Source organism: Gavialis gangeticus, unplaced genomic scaffold (genome assembly GCF_001723915.1).
Source record: "Gavialis gangeticus isolate Ggan-Ray unplaced genomic scaffold, GavGan_comp1, whole genome shotgun sequence".
NCBI classification, from domain to species: Eukaryota; Metazoa; Chordata; order Crocodylia; family Gavialidae; genus Gavialis; species Gavialis gangeticus.
In genome coordinates this window covers 27,183,778-27,204,180 of record NW_017729006.1, presented here as the reverse complement: position 1 = coordinate 27,204,180, position 20,403 = coordinate 27,183,778, and the positions used below count along the sequence as shown (strand labels likewise).

The window sequence follows — 20,403 nt, the reverse complement described above, 5'->3', positions numbered from 1 at the left end:
GAAGGGAAAAAGGCCTAGATGTGTCATAACAAAGCTTGTGAAACCCCAGTTTAATTCTACAGTGTCTAAATGTGGTTTCTAGTTTCACAAAGCCAATACAAATTTTCAGTTATCAAAATTAGGTGGTCCTCAGTCTTATTTTGTTGCTCTTGTAACCCATCCATCTTACTTAATGGAAGAAATGTATAAATGGCTTCCTTGAAAAATGAGGGGGAAATACACTTTCATTTTTTAAAGTCCTAGGAAGTCCTAGGAGAGGTGAGCAACCAACCTAGAAAATATAATATTGCATCACGGTGCAAGTGATGAAGCAGAGTGGTATACAAAGAACTACATGATGGCATAAGTCCCTCTAGCATTAGCATGTGTAAGAAGTTACCCAAACATTTTCAAAGCCTTGGAAATGTTTAGCCATAAGAACAAGGGAATATTAATATTTTCTTTTAAATTAATGTGTATGAAAACTGACTTTCCAAAGCCATTTGTTCATGTCTTGCTATTGGCACAAACCCTAATTGCAACGGTGAAAGTCAGCATGTTGCTTGGCAGTAATAAGTTTTCATTGTTATTACTGCTTATTTTGGCAATGAAAGTGAAACAGTTTGTTTCCCCCTATAAATACTATACACTCCTCTCAGTAATGCCTATATTTCAACATTTTTCACCTCTACCCATAATATAACTTTGATAGGTGAAATCTCAAGAGCTTCAGACTAGCTGTGCAGTAACAGAATTGGGTAAGCAAATTGTCCAAGATAATTAGGTCTGAAAATCTCTTGACAACAGGCTGTCTTGTAAAACACATGGAACCACATTTTGCACAAAACAGAAAAAGCAGAGGTGCTCATATAGTGCCAACAATGTATGCTTGTGCTATAGATGAGTTTGAAGCTTGTTACTGGGAAGGAATGAAAGAAAAAGTACCATAAACAGCATTGATTTAAATGAGATTACACCAGGGATGAGTTTGTGTTTTTTCAGTTTAAAAAAAAAGCTACTTCATATAAGAAGAAAGGCAGTGGTGTAGTTTTGGTTCTTGGTTTCATAGGAATATCTCCTTAGAAAACAGTGACTGTATAATTCTGAAAATAGGGTAGAATCAGGCCCTGCGATGCTTAGATCTTCATGGGATTTAAACAGAAGGAACACATGTGGATTTGGAAATCATGCATTAGAGTGGATGATTTCTCTGGAGTACAAAAGGCAGAACAAGAAATAAATTAAATATAAATACAATCATCCTTAGTTATAGAATAATACTAAAGATATGCAGTTCCAATATAAACAAATGGACAATTAAACTCCCTATACAGACAGAATGCAAGCTGAATACAAAAAGATATATTTGAATTATCTTAATATTATTACACAGTGAAAAAAAAGCCAAGGAAGAAGCCTTTTTTAAAAATCTTTCTGTGACTCACATCAAAGAAAATAGGACATCTGAATTAATATGAATTAAAATTTGTGATATGTTATGAATTGCTGTGTGTATTCAATTAAGGCCAATATGGTTATATGTTTACATACAGTCTTTTAATTTCATTGGCTGGCTTCTTGGCAGCAAAACATACCATCGCAATTTTCAGCTACAATTCTGAAACTGATTTGTAAAAACATAACAACAGCCTTCACTAAAAAGTGATAATTTTTCAGACACTATGGTTACTATTTCTTCTAAATAAAAGAAGAGACTATGATGTCCTGTGTACTACTAGGTGTGTCTACAGGAGATGCTTTACTGCGTAGTAGTGTAGTTTACTGCACAGAAAGTGTGTGTGTTTACACGTGCAAATGCACAGTAAAAATGACTACTTGTGAGTAAATTTGCTACCTGCTACTGTGCAGTAACGCACATGTAGATACCAAGTGGGAGCAAATTTGCTGTGGGTCAGCCCTGCCGCTAGGGGGCCAGCCTCAGGCTAGACCCAGGGCTCTTGGGCTGGGAACCTCTCCTGCCCCAGGGCTCGGCCAGCTCTATGCCTGCCCCAGCTGCAGGTCCTTAAACGCCTGCAGGCACAGTGAGCCCTGGGGCACATGCAGGTAGCCTGAGGTCACACTAGGCTACTGTGTCCCACTGTGCAGGCCACAAGCCAGCTGTTCCAGCCTGCTTGCACCCCAATACCACTACCTGGCACCTCAGTGCTGTGCAGCTGCCAGACCTATGCCATCCAGGCCTGCAGGCTGCTGCAGGCTCCTACCAGGTCAGTCAGCACCCGGGCCCAGCTTCAGGAAGCTCCTGGCCACTGAAACCAGCTCCAGCCGCCCACTGTCAACCCCCATTAGCCTGCCCAGAGCCTGCCAGTGCTGCAGGGCATTGCCTTGTTGTGCGGCTCCCAGTCCCGTGCCGTGCCCCTGAGCCGCAAGCAGCTGCCCAGGCCTGGCAGCACAGGGACAGCTGTGTGGAGGCTCACAGAGCCAGCATGGGAGCCCCAATGGCCTCATCATTGCCCACACTACACCCCATCACCTTGGGCCCCAACTGGTCCATGGAAGAGACTGGCAAACTTGTGGCACTGTGTGATGAGGTGGAGGTGCAGCAGCAGTTCATGTGGGACAGGTGCTCCAATGTCCACATTTGTAAGGGGCTATCAGGCTAGATGCAGGAGCACAGGCACAACTGGTTGGCATGGAAGTGCCTCATAAAGGTCAAGGCTTTGCGGGCACAGTGGATCACCGTCATGAACCACAACCATCAGTTGGGGAATGCCTGCAAGTCCATGCCCTTTATGTAGAAACTGACTGAGGACCCGCAGAACCCAGGCCACAGCTGTGCTGTGTACTGCAGCATGGGCAGCCTGCCTGAGCACCCACTCTGGCCTGGCATTGGCAGTGATGTGTTACCAGGAGAGAGCCCCTGAAGATTCCAGTAGCCCATCCCATTGAGTTCCTTGGTCACAGCCTCCACCACCAGCTTAGGGAGCCTGGGCCAGTACCTGGCCAGACAGCTCTGCAGCCTCAGCCCCAACCACAAGGCACAGCTAGCCATGACACCGGCTTCCAGTAGCACCAGCTTCTCCTGGGGGGAGCCCCTGGCCAGGTGCCTGCATGCTTTGCCCTGCAACCTGAGTCCACTAGGAGCTGCATGGCATCACTGGGCATGCAAGCTCTGCCCACATGGTAAGTCCCACACTGCAGGGAAGGCCCTCCCTGCCTTGGCCCCTTCCCCTGACCTCCTCTCCCTGCCTGGGCCAGCCATGTTCCCCTGGCCCCAGGTTTCCCTCCACAGCATGCAGAGGTGAGAACCAGTGCAAAACTTTATTGAGCAGCCTGTACCCCAACAGCTAAGCAGACATGGGCCTTTCACATTCTGAGGAATATGTTGATGCCAGTGGTGATATCCTCTTTGGCTGGGGGTGGGGTGGGGAGGGAAGGGACAGGTAGTGTAGTGACAAGTAGCTCTCCAGACAATGGCAGAGGCTGTAGAGCAACCCAGGCTTCTCCCTGCACCATTGAAGCTCTGGGTCCCATGCCAGGTGTACAGGTTCACCAGGGCACCATGGCAATCAGCAGCAGGGTGTAGTGGGATGGGCATCCCTCCATCCATGCAAATGACTCCTCATGCAGTTCCCAGGACATGTGCATCAGGGGCATGCTCAGGGTACACAGCCATCATGGGTAGAGAGGAGGCTGTCCCCAGGGTGCCTCCCTGGAGAAGCCCACTGCAGGGAGGGAGAGGGCATAGGCAGCTCCTCATCTTGGCGATCTGGGAGCCCTGCACCCCCCTAGCCTGGATGCCATGAGCTTGGCAGCAGCACAGGACAGCAACTGGTCTACAGGAAGAAAAGGGGGGGCAGCAGGGTCTGGAGCCATGGCAGCAGGAGCTGCCAGAAGCCTGACCCAGGACAACACCCTCCTCCTGGACCTGCTGGTGATGGCTGCAGAGGACTGTCTGGCAAATGCGCAGGTCTGGTGGGTAGAGGATGTCACCTGCAAGGATGTGTGGGACTGGGAGGACTGAGTATTCTGGGCGCAGCTCCTAGCTTTGGAATGCAAGCGTGTGGAGGTCCTGCAGGAGCAGGGTGCACTCTTGCCCAGGGCATTGGAGGCCATGGAGGAGGACTGCCAGGTGCTGGACACTGTCCTGGCTCTTGCAGTTGCTTTCATGCTGCTTGCCACCCTGCTCCTGACTGTAGTCCCATCTGGCCTCTAGCAGCTGCTCACCACTCAGCAGTAGTCCCCTCATGAGCCTTGGTAGAGGACCAGCACCACCTCCATGGGTCAGGAGCCCCTGCCCTGGCCCCCACCTGGGTCCCCTGCCAGCCCGCCACCCCAACCTGGGCCCAGCCCTGCTGCTCGCCCCAGCCCCAGCCCCAGCCCCACATGGGTATAGAGCCAAAACTGCCTGTAATGGGCCTGAGACTATATGCCAGCTCTGCTGGTCCTAGACACTGGCTGCAGGAGGGGGAGCTGCCCATGCCAGGAGACCAGCCACCACTGTTAGCTTGAGCTTGCCCCCCACCCATGGGCCTCGCTGCAGTGTGTGCACCCATGGAGGAGTGACCAGAGGCCAGGGTTCAGGCTGCCTGTCCCCAGGCTCCACTCCTGAGAGCACCCCACCCCACAGCTGCCCACTCCTGAAGGGCACCCACACAAATGGAGCTGAGCAGGGAACAAGCTTCCCAGCCTGTTCCCCACCTGGCTCCATGCTCCAGGAGCATTTACTCACAAGTAAACTGATCCTTAATCAAATGCACGTGTAGACACACCCAGTGTGTGGTAACATCTGGCCAACACTATCTTTTTGAATTATTACAGTAATTAGGCCTTACAAGATCACTGTCAGGTATGTAAGGATCACAGGACGCATCTACATGAAATGTTTACTGCACAGTAAACTAATCAGCTGCACAGTAAAGGTTGTGTGTCTATATGGGCACCCCTATTAGGCTGGAGTAAACTAATGAACTGCAGCTGTAGTTGTAGTACCTGTGAAAACAAGTATTATCCTGCTGCAGAGATTTTTACTATGCAGGTGAACACATGTAGACATTGCTTGGCTGGCTGGAACATGAGGGTGCTTCAGTGTGGGCACTGCCTGTTGGCTAGCCCTGCATTGGAGCACCCTTGTGCCCCAGCCAGCCCCTCTACAGCATGGTGAGCTGGAAGAAGCAGCCTTGGGATGGCAGCTGACCCCACGGTCCCCCTGCCAGCTGGGGCTGCTTCAATCAGCTCAACATACTGTAGTTTCAGGCACATATGAAGACTCAGAGCCCGGCAGCAATAAGCTCCAGAGTTTATTCATGTGCATTAATTGCATGTGTACATGCGCCCACACAGAGGTAAACAGAAGCAAGATGGAGTTAAACAATTCAATCAAGGTCACAAAACAAATCAGTAACAGAACTGAGAATTAAATATCCCAAGTTCTAATATCCTATGAAAATCACACTTTTAAATATACTACAAGGGGAAGAAGAAAGAGAGAAAGAGGCTTCAGACACTAGGGAGTTAGCTATGCAGAAAGCAGCAGTAAGAAAGAACAGAGCTAACTAAACAAGACAACATTTTCTGAGGGATCTTGGGCCAAGTTCTTCTCTTACATTCATGACACTGTGGAGTAATTTCAATGGAGTTTCAGTTGTAACTGGTGTCACAAATAAATTTGCGTATCTAGAGAGGCATAAATCTGTGAGAGAGAAACTTGCAATGAGAGCAAGTGTTTTGCTATCTGAACTTTCACAGAACTTCCTGGCATGAGGTGACAAGTCTCAATATCCATGCTGTGCAAAAGCTGCTAGGCTTGTTACAGGGATTGGGCCCAAATAAGCTGTTTTATCTTCAAGAGCTGAAGCCCCATGAGAAACTTGAGGTCAAGGCAGGCTAACTTACAAAGAGAAGCCATTCTGTCGGAGTACTTACAATGCAATAGTAGGAGTGTTGCCAGCTGGTTGAAGGAAGTAATTATTCCCTTCTGTTTGGCACTGATGAGGCCACATCTGGAGTATTGTGTCCAGTTTTGGATCCCCCACTACAGAAATGGTGTGGACAAATTGAAGAGAGTCCAGTAACAAAAATGGAGTCTGGGGCACATGACTTCTGAGGAGAGGCTGAGGGAACTGGGCTTATTTAGTCTGCAGAAGAGGAGACTGAGCGGGGATTTGATAGCAGTCTTTAACTACCTGAAGGGTGGTTCCAAAGAGGATGGAGCTAGACTGTTTTCAGTGGTGACAGAACAAAGAGCAATGGTTTCAAGTTGCAACAGTGGAATATTAGGTTGGATACTTTCTCACTAGGAGGGTGGTGAAGCACTGGAACAGGTTAGCTAGAAAGGTGGTGCAATCTCCATCCTTGGAGGTTCTTAAGGCCTGGCTCGACAAAGACCTGGCTGGAAGCCCCTATTTGAGAATGGTCCTACCTTGGGAGCAAGGGGTTAGACTAGATGACCTCCTAAGGTCCCTTCCAACCCTAATTTTCCATGATTCTATGTTTTTCCAGCACACAATTGCCAGAGAAGCTGATCTGTTTTACCTTCAGTGTAAAGCAACATTAAGGGCACTTATATACAAGTATGCAGTCTGGGCCACCGTGCTGGAATTCTAGCACGTCAGAGCAGACTCGATTAATCAAGTCTGCTGGAGCGTGGCAACTGGTGTGCTCCAGCAGCCTCCTGTGTCTTGTGTATCAGTGTCCCCGCACTTAAAAATAGCGGTGGAGGCGCTTTATCTAAAGCTCTTTGAATGCGTTTTAATTCAAGTACCCCCATCGCCATTTTTAAGCATGGGGACACTGCTACATGAAATGCTGCGGTGCTTTAATTAGAGCGGCTGTCAGAGCTGCCACCCCCCCACCCCCAGAGAACATGTAAAAGTCCCTTTACGTTCTTGAACCTAATGAGTGAGGGAAGACTTGTGATCTATTGACTTCCTCAATTATAAACCATTTCGCAATCTTTACATGATTGCCCACTACCTCTCATTTCCAGGCTGTAACTTCTCTCCAGATGTTCTGACCCACTGGCTGCAGTGGCATAGTAATTGGGGGTCTTGTTACAGTTCCAGAGGCAACTGAGTTCAAGCAGTGCTCTGGATTCCTACCAAAAGCTGTCTGACATCACAAGCGGATTCAGGATGTATTAAAGGATAGTGTGCTGTGCAGCCCCTGAGACCATGGGAGAATTGTAGTGACGTATGGCTGGAGCCCCTAGAAAGGTAGGGGACACCAGGGAGCTAGGCAGGGAACAGGCACATGAAGGGGGGACCTTCTCCTGCCACAATCTCTGCCAGCACTGCTGCCATTGTCCCTGACAGACCTGAGCCAAGGGGGAACCCTGAGCCACTCCTGCTCCACTCTAGCTGGGGACAGTTGGGAGCAGCTGTGCAGGGAGCCAGGCTCCGCTGAGGACGGAGGCACACAGGTTTCTTCTTCTAGCCCCTGCCCCCTGCTTGCACTACTCCCTCTACTGCACAGTGTGTCTCCCTACTGGCCAGAAACAGGTGCTGGAAAGAGGATACTCTAATGACTGTACATTCAAACTCCACTTTTCCTAGCTAAACCTGGTTCCCCCCATAGCTGCTTCCTTCAGCACAGGGCAGAAGCAGATCAGAAACAGCTCTGGGGCTTCCCCTGTGCCTGCATGAGCCAGGGACAGTGGCAGGGGAGTATACCCTGCTTCCAGTGCCCGTTCCCAGCCAGGAGGGAATACCTGCAAGGGAGAGACAAGTAGGGAGCACATGCTGGAAGTATAAACTAGAGCCTGTGGCTGGAGCCGGGTAGGACTGGTTCTAGAGCCCACCCCGGTGCCGGATCAGCTGGGAACAAAGGCAAAAGGGGAGTGCAACAGTACCTTCACTCCTTACAAGGATCCTGCACTTGATCCAGTTGTAAAAGAGGTACAGGGCTATTTAGGCTGGGGAGTCAAAGACATCTGGACGTATTGCTTACCATATCACTTCTGCATCTGATGCTGGTTACAGAACCAGGCAATCCTTAACCATGTTAGCCCAAGCTTCTAGGCCTTTTCTGCACAAGCCTATTGCTATAGATTATAGCAGTGTGCCTATAATATTGCTCAGCCTCTTTCCATACCAGAACCAAAGAATTGCCAAAGGTTGCTTATGTACATTTTTACAGGCCTGGACCACTGTAGTGCTAAATGCTAGCTTCTGCATTTTTGTATTCAGGTATAACTCAGCTACTAGTAATAAAAATGAAGGACTATTAGCTTGGTTACACACTCAGTGAGTATCCCAATGCTGTATTCTCTACTCAGCCAGCAGTCTGTATGTTAACAAGGTGGAAACTGAGACACATTATAACACATGATAGCCAACAGGTAAAGTTTGGAATCAATTCTTCTTAACTTCCAAAAATATGAGGAATGGAAATTAAATAGAGAAAGTATTGTAGGCATGGTGAGCTGGAGAAATCTCTCTCCCTAATCTTATTCTAGTATTAGTGTTGAACTAGGGCCTGTTTGCCTCTGAGGTATTCATCAGTAAAACTGATACTGAAAGTAAGTGATGAAACCTTGGGGAAGAAGGAGGGTGGCAGAAATCATAGAACCAGAAAGGACCTGTACGATCATCAAGTCTGGTCCCTTGCCACGGGCAGGTAGTATTGGGCTCAGATGGACTTAGCAAGGTGCCTGTCCAGCCTTGTCTTGAACACCTCCAAGATGGGCAACTGCACCACCTCTGCTGGGAGCATGCTGCAGATTCTGGTGACACTTACAGAGAAGTTTTTCCTTATATCCAACCTGAATTTACCCTCTATTAGTTTATGCCCATTGGTCGTTGTCCTCCCTTGAGGTGCCCTCCTGAATAGTTGCTCTCCTAGTTCTTGATGCTCCCCACTGAGGTACTTGTAGGCAGCTATCAAGTCACCTCTCAGCCTTCTCTTCCTCAGGCTGAACAGGCCTAGTTCCCAGAGTTTCTCCTCATAGGGCCTACCCTCCATGCCCTTAATTAAATGAGTGGCCCTTCTTTGTACCCTCTTGAGCTTATCTATGTCCTTCTTGAAGTACAGTGCCCAGAACTGGGCATAGTACTCCAGCTGAGGCCTCACCAAGGCTGAATAGAGAGGAAGGAGTACCTCCCTGAATCTATTGGCCAAACTGCAGCTAATGCACTCCAGAGTTTTATTGGCCCTTTTGGCAGCCTTGTCACACTGTTAGGTCATATTCATTTTCCAGTCAGTTGTGACCCCCCCCAGTTCTCGTTCAGATGTTGTGCGAACCAACAGGCAACTACCCATTGTATAGTTGTGGTGAGGGTTCTTCTTACCCAGGTGAAGGACCTTGCACTTCTCCCTGTTAAACCTCATCTGATTTCATCCCTCCCATAAGTCCAGTCTGTCAAGGTCCTCCTGGATCTTTGCCCTATCCTCTGGCATGTCCGTGTTTCCCCACAGCTTGGTACCATCTGCAAACTTCATCATAGTGCTTTCTACCCCTTCATCCAAATCTTTAATGAATATATTGAATAACACAAGTCCTGGGGGACCCCACTGGAAACAGCCCTCCAGGATGAGGCCATCCCATTGATCACCACTCTCTGGGAGTAGCCTCTGAGCCAGTTGTCCACTCGGGCTGTGAGAGGATTCAGACCGCGCTTCAGATGTGGAGAAGCTTTGGACGCTTTAGCGTCCAAAGCAGCATGTCCAGATCAAAGCACTGGCTTCGTTAGGCTTCCTGAAGCAGTTCAGAGCTTCCAAAGTGCTTTGGAAAAGCTTCGGAGCTGCTTCGAAGATCCGGCCATAGGGTATAATGGGGAAACAATGAAATGTCTATAACTTTGCTCTTCTGTTTGATTTGGATGAAATTTGTAGGGATGGTGGCCTCTGCTGAGAGCATGAAGCCTGCCAAGTTTCAAGATCAGTGCAGGGGTTCAGGAGGAACTGCACCCCAAATTCTTGAAAGAAAACTTGTGTCACTTCTATGTATTACACCACAGGGGGGTGAAAACTGCAGGGGTGGTAGCCCTTGGTGAGGCCACAAAGCCTGCCAAGTTTCAAGGTGGTAGGTGCAGGGGTTTGGGGGGAAACTGCACCTCAAGCTGCTGACAGGCAAAACTCATGACACAGATGACCCTGTGTGTGTCAAGGTGCAGTGGGCTGAATACTGAAGAGGTGCTAGCCCCTGCTGAGGCCACAAAGCCTGCTGAGTTTCAAGGAGATAGGTGCAGGGGGGTTCTGGGGCCCTGCATCTCTGGCTGCTGCCAGGCAAAACTCATGTCATGGGTGCTTGTGCAACTGTGTCCATCTAGAAGAGACTCTCCCTGTGCCTGAAGAAGGGTGTTTGAGCCTGAAAGCTTACAAAGAACAATTTTGCCAACTATTTAGCTGGTCTAATAAAAGATATCATATTTACCCAAAGAATCTTGTCCAGCTTTTGGAAAAGCATCCAATCTTGATGCAAAAGTGGACAATCTGCCAGAAAGTAGTCTAAAGTCCATCACTGTTAAGAATCAGGGCCCTGTTTCTACTACAGGAATGCTTAGCTTCAAATTCCAATCATTCAATCTGTCTGCTAGGTTGAATCTCCCAGATGTTTTCTGTTTCTCATTTAGGTACTTACAAGTGGTGATCAAACCAACCCTTAACCTTTCTAATAAGCTAGATAAGTTGAGTTCCTGGAATCTTGCACTATAAAGCATTTTTAATCCTTTTTAAAGTCTTTTCTAAACATTCTCTAAATTATTTATCATCATCTGTCATGAATTGAGGACACCAGAGCTGGGTACACTATTCTAGCTGCAGTCACCCAAGTACCAAATATAGGGGTGAGATGAACAACTCTTAATTTATATTCTTTTAAAATATCCAAATATCACATTATCCCTCTTAGCCATAGCATCACATTAAGAGCTCATCTTCAGCCAGTTATCTACCCTTACCCCCAGCCTTTTTCAGAAGCACTGCTCCCTAGGAAGCCTCCCTTTTTCTGTAAGCATCATCCACAACCCTTTCTCCTAGAGGTATGATTTTACATTTGTGCATGAAAATTATTGTTTGCTTGTGTTCTGCTTACCAAGCAACTCATATTATTCTGTATTCATGCCTGGTCTTCATTATTTACCACTTTCCCAGTCTTTGCTATCACCAAATGTTATCAGTAATGATTTTTTGTTCTAAACATTAACCAGCATAAAACTGAGAATTAAACCCTGTAGAATCCCACCAAAAACACTCACTCAGTGATTTTCTGTTTGCAAGACCTTTCAAGACCTATCAGTTTGTTATTAGTATTTATTCTGTGCTACAGTGACTTTATATCTTCTGGTTTCCTAGTCAGTATATAATTTGGTAGCAAGAGGAGTGAAGGTAGTTCTTTTTGTACTGGTGGAAGAATAGGGATAATGAACACAAACCCCAAACCAGCAAAACCCAAGGGGATGTTGTGTATCAGGTTGAATACATTGATTCAGCACATACCTACTGCATCTTCTACAAGCGAGGCTTCTAAGGGAGTATGGAAATCCTAAAGAGGGTGGTGGTGGTGGTAAGACCTACCAGCCACAAAGATGATTTGCCAGAGTAGTGTCATGTTTTGCATTCATCATTACAGAAGGTAACATGTGCCTCCTTTTCATCAATGCAAGCTACCAATTGCCTCAAAAATCAAATATTTCCATGCCATTCAACTGCCAATAATGAATGTAAGCCATTTCCTTTTTGCAGTGTTCACATGGCATTTCTCAGAGCTAGAGGCAAGAAAAAGCAGCAGTTACAACAAGAAGTTTTCAACTAATACAACCCGGTTTCCTTCAGAAATAGAGATGTTTCGTGACTGTTCTGCTATCAGTGTATCTAACTATGGTAATTTACTCAATACCTTTACCTGCGTGGAGGCTTTTTAGTCATGGAGCTAACTGTCACCTTCATTACTTATTGAAATGCTGTTCCAGTAAAATTATTTCAACTTTCACCCCAGATTTAGATCTGGGGAAAGGAAAAGGTAAAATATTGTACTTGGTCCTATTCTGTTTCTACTATTAGTTTAGAAATCTAAATTAAGAATTTCCCTTAACTGAAAGTTGCATTGGAGCTAACAGAGGAGAAAACAATATTACTAGCAGAAAGAAGTCAGCAGTGTGTTAATTTTTATATTCAGGTAGAAACCTAGAATAATTCCACTTACTTCAGTAATTATGCCAGCTTTACACTGCTGTAAGATAGTGGAGTTCAACCTTTTTAGCAGTTGTGCCCCAAATTAGCTGCACACCTTCCCTAAGTGCCACTTCAATCCCTTTCCCCTGCTTGATCTGCTACTTTGCTTTCTGTTCCCTGCCCTATCTGCTGTGTGCCACACACAGAGGCTGCCCATGCCACTTGTGCTTTCTGTGCTGCAGGTTGACCGCCCCTGCATCAAGAAATCAGAATAGGTTGCTAAAATACATCCATCTAGATCTCCCTTGCTCATTATCATCTGAAAGCCTAAATCTACCTTTGAAGTCATGACTGAATAAATAACTTCCAGAGATAAATTACTGCATTTTTAGTCACCTATTTAATAACATTGACTGAAATGGCTCCACAAACCATCACAGCAGAATAGTGCATGACATGCAGCCTGAAATTAAGTGCCGTATAATGGATGCCAGCAGCCAACGCAATCAGAATCGAGGATGTAACTCATTAGCACCCCCGCCTTTTCCCATCTTCCATATACTCCTGTGCTGGAAAAAGCAGCATGCTACTCTTGATAAAAACAAAGATGATAAAATGTATTTATTCTTAATGTCCCTTTCACTATCATGCCTAACACAGCTTTTAAAAATAAAAAAAATACTTTTTTCAGAGACTTTACAACTCTCCTTTAAACCTAAAGAAAGTGCAATCAGAATCTCTTGATCAAGACATGCACCATACATTGCAGAGGTAGATGGAAAATTAATACAAACCCTGCATATTGTGATCATGACTGTAATAGTTAAGGTAAAAGATTTATTCAAATAAGAAAATCCTCTGATTTCAGCAGAACACATGAAAAATTACAATACTTTCATAGCATCAGCAACCTACCACAGCACATTATGGCAGACCTTTTAAGTTTTTAGTTTGAGGCTTACGTTACTTTATTTTTCAATAATTGCCTGATGCATGAGAATAGTCCTTACAAAGAAAACTGCGAATATCAATCATAAGTTTACACCAAGAAGTCTTTCATAGTGTTTATCCCTTCCTTGTAAAGGTACTGAAAAGGCAAAGTGCAGCAAGCGTGTGAGACAGTGAAGCATGCTGTCTGTACCTTAAAGGAATAGTAAAAGGATCCCCATTCCTCTTCCTCCACCACTTCAGTGAAAGTCACTGTTTCTGTGCAAGTTACAAGGGTAAAATCCAGCCAGTCTGTACTTGCATTTGAGCTGGTCATGGCTTCTGTAAAACTGTCTTGCATTTTTGGGTTTTGTTTGAGCTCTCTTGGTTCCTCTCCTTGAGGACAAAAAAACAACCCCAAAACCCGCAGTTAAACAGATCCAAGCTCTTTGCAGAGGAGTGCAGGAGCAAATACAGCTTTTCTGCTCCACCACTGTCTACCACAGGCATCAGGGCTTCAGTGCAGCTGAGTAATTCAAACCAGGCTGGAGTCTTTCCTTGAAGCTGTACTCTGATGCAATTCAGACACCGGCTGTCCACACACACTTCTCCATCAGCAGAAGCAGCAGCCAGTAACGTTACTACTAGCAGCTGTGGCATCGTATCTAAGCCTTGCTAACTCCAGACTGTCTTGCCTCCGCAGCTTCCCACTATAAGGGTCAGGACTGGCTTTAAAAATGTTAACATCCATGAGGTATTATACCTCAGCAGGCTGGCTATTTCTTGCTGCAGTTTAATTTCTTATCTTAGTGCAGCCCAGTCTGACTTAAGGAAAATAACTTTATAATTACAGCTTGCCCATAGGAAAGTGGCAACATGCTATCCTGCATGATACAAGATAGGTGTTTGTTGTTGTTTGGGGCTTAAACTATTCTGCCTCTGAATAACTGCCTGACTCACAAAATAGTCCTTACATAGATAATCACAAATATCAGGCAGGCATGGATAGCACAACGCTTTTAATTCAATAAATACGTCATCTTTGACCCTTCCTTGTAAAGCTACTGAAAGTGCAAAGAACTGCAAGCTTGCCCCAAACAAACTGATGCTTCATTGTACGAAAGAGTCTCCCATGTGCTACCTTTGGAGGCTGGGTCCCAGCAAGAACGCTGCTATCAGACCAAGTACCTGTTGTCACCCTTCTTGGACGATTATCTGGCCATGTGACAGAAGCATCCTCTAGTTCCATAGCCTATATCCCAAGGAATGGCACAACATTTATAATTGATACATCTCTGAATTATGAAAAAATCTGCACAGAAAATGAGAATGAGAACAAAAGCCTCAAATCACAGGTCAGTCTAAGGATGCTCAAATTGGTATAGTTTTCACCTTCCTCCATCCCAACAGGATGACATACAGCACTGGGAGGGCTCAGTTCTGATCTCGGTTACATTGTATGAATTTTGATTTTTTTCCCCCATAGGCAATGGTGTTACTCCAGACTGACACCAACATAAATAAGATTCTGCACCTTCCCCTCACTCAGACAAAATCTGATCCTTTATCATAGCACAAATTCAAAAGCATTTGTTCCAATAAATTTATTTTGCTTTTACCCCGGTAAATTTAGAAACAGAATTTGGTCTTTTTAGATTCCTACATACCAAAGTGTAGTTTCTCTTTCCTTACACAACAATTGCTGAATCCAGCCCTGCATTTTGAACTGATTTTATAGCCTATCAGAAGAAACAGATTATTTTCTTCTTCACGTACTAGTCTTTTTTGGGGTTGCATACTCCTTTAAGTGTGTTATACTGCGCTAAACTCCTATCAGTCTATGTTATAGATAGTAAAAAAAAAAAACGTAATAGGGTCATTGCAACAGCAGTATAACTTTCTCAATAACCTGTGGGATATAGTAGAATTGTTCTCCCATTTTTCATTTTTCTTTCTTTATCCATTTCTATTTCTCCTTCCCTTCCTTCTGGCTTACTATTTATCCTCTCATATAACTCCAAGAGTTCATTGGTTTGAGAAATTCTGTTGTATATATTAAAGAGGAATCTCAAGTATAGTTGTGAAGGTTTGAAATTGTCTTCCAGGTAGAGAACATTATAATCCAGCTCTTCAATCAGATGACTGACTTTTTTACATTCAAGTAGTTACAGAAGCATGCACTTGGAGGCAAATTTCTCCCTGACCCCCTTCCAAGATGCTGAATGAGATAAGTACAATTTTATTTGATAAACGGAATAATAATATGAAATGAAAAAGAAATTTTCCAATATGAACAAATATAAAACAGGGTGCTCCGTTAAATTATAAACCTCTGCCATGAAGAGAGTGAGGCAGGGAGAGGAACAACTACTACCTTGTTTTACCAGCTAAGATTTTTGACTGTGAGAAATTTGACTGCACCAAAACATTTGGATCTGGTTCTGGATTTTGAATTGATTACCCTGAAAATTTGAGCTGCCGGTCTCAGATCTTAGTTTATGCCTGTATCTTAATTTAATATAATTAAAACAGAACGAGGATGTAGACAAACAGTAGAGTAGATTTCCCATTTTGTAAGTCTCACAAGTCTCCTGCATGTACCTTGAATAGGATAGTGGAAAACTGGGCGTCCTGGATTCTGTGTGTGTGTTGGTGCAACGTGTGCACTAACAAAGTAATAGCAGCTGATGCACTGTAAATCCAGTCTTCTTTTACCTCTAGCCCTGATTTTTTAAATGCAAGATTGAAATGGGGGGCTTCCAAAACTAAAAGCATAAGCTGCTATAGCCTGAGCTAAAGAGCCATGGATCTGCGACTGAAGGCTGTAATAACTGTCACCCTCACGTCTTGTCAGCACCTACATACTTGAAGTCCCATTATCGGAGTATTGTCTCTGACCATTGAGAAGATGCTAAATGAGTCTTTCAGGCATGTTGTGCTATAATCATAACTGAAGTTAGTAAATGTATCAGATGTTGAGCTGGTGGGTAGCATTCCTGGGAAAAAAGAGGCTGAGAAGCTGAGAGACTAAAAGCAATAAATAGTGCAAAATGGAAAGCTTCAGGGATACTTCCCAACACAGTCTCAAGTTCCCTGCACCCACAGCTTTCCATGAAGAAGGTAGAACTGATATGGTTGGTGCCACTTGGGCCAAATGACAGAGCTCTGCAGGCCACACCTGGTCGTAAACTGTTTGGCACTCCTACAATATGCCATTAGTGTTGTTTGACGACCTACAGAACATTCTGCTGTGTTTAAACATGTCCAAAAATGTTGCTTGTTCAGATTGCTGGTCTCTGGATAAAGCATCCAATGCCATTGAACTTTGGACACCAGTGGCCTTATGACCCCTTCCTATAGTGCTGAGTGCTCAGGACTGTGATTATAAAAGGCTCATCATGTAAAATCCTCCACAAAATGGAATTTCCTTTCTTCACCCAGCAATAGCCTGGGGGTTTCTGACCTTTGTCAGCATGTGGTAACATCACTGTAATTTGTATCCATCAAAGAGAGAGAGGGTTTTTGAAAAATGCTGATTTCAGGCCTGATTCAAAGCTTATTTGAATCAGTGTGAATGCAGCTTTGGTGCTAACTTTGGATGCTTTATCCAGAGACCAGTATTGGATCCTCTCACATTTAGTAGAGAAATTGATCTACTTGGAATCACACAGCATTTGTATGGGTCTAGTGAAACAAAATGGCATTGTATTTTTTTCTCTGAAGCTACTTAGTTGGATAAAATATACCTCTGTGTGTGTGTGTGTGTGTGTGTGTGTGTGTGTGTGTGTGTGTGTGTGTGTGTGTGTGTGTGTATGTATATACATATATATACATACACACACACACACACACACACATATGTATATATAGGCGTGTATGTATGCATACACATATTGTATAATATTATATAATATGTGGGTTCAACATTATATATACACATTCTCCCCCTCATGTTACTGTTTATGAGTGGTCTTATTTCAGACTGGTTTATTTTATAATGAAACCAGATGGGATTCCCTCCCTAGTCTTTTATTTATGGTAGGTGTAGAACCATTTGCAGAATAAGAAATATCCTTGGATAAAAGGAACTAACTGAAGGGAACAAATAGCAAAACCTCATAAAATGTTGATGTCCTCAATTCTCCAACCTATTTAAATGTCTTAAAGAAAAATCTACCCCTACCCACCATTTTTCCCCATGTAGAGCTCTGGAACCTGACTAGTTTCTCCAGCTCTGTTGTAAATCAGGATTGGCTAAAACTGGTGTGAATTAGTTCACTTAAAGTAAGTGACAGAAGAATCAGACCCTATGGACTGAAAATGGAAACCATGATAACCCATGAGCTCCCATAAAATCTGCAGGACCTTCACATAATCATTTGAAATATTTAAGATTTTCAATAAGCTGGGTATTTGTCATCTCACTAGGAAGCCAGTTTGTGCATTGTCACTCTTACTAGAACCTGACAGGTTAGTGTCTGTCCCCGTATCACTAACAGAATTAATTTACATAAATCACACATGCTATTCAGAAGGATATTCTTCTTTCACTGTTCTCTAGGCCTGGTTCTAATGTTGTATCTACTATTTTTAAATGGTTGGATTACCTGGTGCAGCTGAAATAGCTGAAAGGGGAGTTGCCAGGTGGACAGACAACTTCACATACCCTCTCTGCCCTGTTACTTGGGTGCATGGCAAGAAATCAGTTAAATTGTTGGGCAAGAGAGAGCAGCAAATTGTGTCCATATATAGGATGGATATTGGAGTCTGGCACAAAAATCAGGCTTCTCCCACATCCCTTCATTTTTTCTTCAACCACTCAAAATCCCAGTCATGCCTTTAACATGAACATGCACTGAATGTTTGAGAGCTGGGCAGCCAGGGAAACTGTCTGGAGACAGATACTTCTTTTCACCTTACTTGAAAACTACAAAACATTGGCATTATATATGTATTTGTGTTGTGTTCGGGGAGTTATGCTGTTCCATAGACCTGTTCATTGCAGCTCAGAAAGGGTGGAAGAGATTAAAAAACAGGTTTCACAAACCATCCCGGAAGAGACTTAATTTAAAGCAGCATCAGGGTATCTGTAAAATGGGGACATACTAGTTCCTTTCCCTACCCTGTGTCTATTTGAACTGTAAAGCCATGAAGTCAGGGACTATATTAGTATGTGTTTGTAGACAGCACAGCACAAAACAACCCAGATCTTAGCTATTATATCCAGAAGGACATAGACAAGCGTACTTCTTTGTAGAAACGAGATATGTTCTTCTACAGTTATCATTTGGTATCCTTAGTTGCCAAATGCTGTTGAAATTCCAGTGAGCTAAAACCAATTGCGCATTGAAGATCCTCAGGATCCACTGGAAGTGTTTTTTACAAACATCAGAAATTTTAAGTACAGCAAACCAAGCTAAAACATCAAACATGGCAAGACAGCAAAAGATACATTTAGAGCATGCTCTAAGAATGATACCAACAGGACTTCCAGAACAAGCAGTAACATGGATACCACCAAGAAAGAGAAGAATACAGCAACCAAAGAACAACAGACAGGGAAGCACGATCTATCAACATGAGACGACAAAGTTGGAGCTGATCTCCACAGCACTGCAATAAAGAGTGGAAACTGGCAGACACCAAAGGTACCTCTGAGCATGAGAGGCACTTCTACAAAATGTGGAAAGAAATTATATGGAATTTTCAACTCTCCGTTCTCTTTTTTTGGAAAAAAAAAGTTGTATTTTGAGTTATGAACTAATCCAGTATTTCTGCAATAAGAAGCTGATAGTGGAAGTACAGATTTACACTGAAGTAAACAAGGCCCTGCATAAAGTCGCAATTCCCTGTTGTCAATAATTGTTCCACAGCAGTGGTGTAATTCATTCAATGGAGAAATGACTAACTGATTTCCAATTACTTAATGATTTTCTAAAGGCTCCAGGAATTATGCAAGGTTACAGCAGTGGTAATTTGTAACAACAGGTATGTTACCCACTGCCTTCAGTTACACAAAATAGAAAAAAATAGATATAACTGGACAGAAAGGGATCAGATTATACCCAATTCTCCAAGATGTAATAAAGTAAATTTAACTGCATTTCTGACAATAGCAAGCAGATGGGATGTAACGTAATAGGTATGATTTGCTCACACAGGATGCCCATCCTTCCAAAAAGGGAAGGCATGTTGACACAATATGCTTCCTCCAAAGGCACACAGGTAACAAGCTGTGCACAATTTGAACAGCCCCAGAGTACATTAGAACCACTACTGAGTGAGATTGTTCTTGTATTGGAGTGGTATGTCATCATTTCTCCAAGGGGGCAATGTATACTTTCAACAGCAGCTGGCAGCAAGCAGACATGTTATTTTTGAGATATTGATGTCCTATTGATTTTGTGCTGTCACATAGCAGAATTCATATCCACGGGATTGCATAGGAGAAGTGGCAGGGAAACTGAAGTTCTCATGGCTGAGGTCTCTGTTCCTTTACGTTTATCTTAATATATGTAACTACACATCCCTACAAATTATATTTCTAATAATATGCATCAATAACAACACCAGTCTAGAGCGCACGCACACACGCATGCATGCACGTACGCATGCACACAGCAAATTTTTTGTTTGCTAGAGAAACCACACAAGGGAAATTCAACACAGTCAGATCCTCACAGTCCCAAGGCAAGGCTATTCTTTCTCCTGTGACTCAACACTTTACTCCCAATATTCAGTAACCTTTTGCAAATACATTTTTCAGGCTTTCCTCTTTTGTTATTATCATTACACTGGTTAAACTAGCAACCAAGGGTAACAACAGACATTGTCTTTTGAATGGGAACAGCTGTGCCAGGATGCGTCTCAGCAGAGCTGATCCACTTGGTTGGTATTTACAGATGTTCCCTGGGGCTGCTGTCCAGCAGGCTCGTGCCTTTGCTGCTGCTCGGGCTGTAGGGTCCTGATCCTGTAGGACAACAGCCCTGAGTGCCATGCCCCAGGTCTGCAAGCTGGGACCCCCCCATAGGTCAGGGCACTGCAGCAAGGTATATGCAACCTGGGAATAACCATGCAGGGGTTTCCTGCAATGTGTGCCTGCAAGTGCCTGCTCCCCCCACCCCCCTTGGGTTTGGGGCACAGCAGTGAGCAAATTTATTTGAAAAGTGGAGGAAAGTATCCTGGAATGAACAGAGCTGTACACTGATGCTTGTAAGATATGGTAGAGTTAAAACTGAATTAGAATATTACCAACATTTCTGCTAAAAACGTAAAGGAGAACTTATACTTTCTGCAGCTTGTAGAAAACTGCAAATACTAAATAAATCTTGTACAGGAAACCTTCCATCCTTTGGATCACGATATATGTTTAAGAAGTCTAGTCAGGTTCCTGATGAATCCACTTGTGGCTGACAAGCCCAATTTGAG

General features: G+C 44.2%; 1 protein-coding gene across 1 annotated transcript in view; it reads right to left on the bottom strand.

The window, feature by feature from the left end:
* Positions 1-13,512, bottom strand: part of NPSR1 (neuropeptide S receptor 1) — a 138,356-nt gene extending 124,844 nt beyond the window's left edge. The window contains exon 1 of the mRNA XM_019509035.1: positions 13,190-13,512. Within this exon, the coding sequence (XP_019364580.1) occupies positions 13,190-13,336 (147 nt within the window). The 5' untranslated portion in view covers positions 13,337-13,512. The remainder of the gene's footprint in view (positions 1-13,189) is intronic.
* Positions 13,513-20,403: the final 6,891 nt, after the last annotated feature.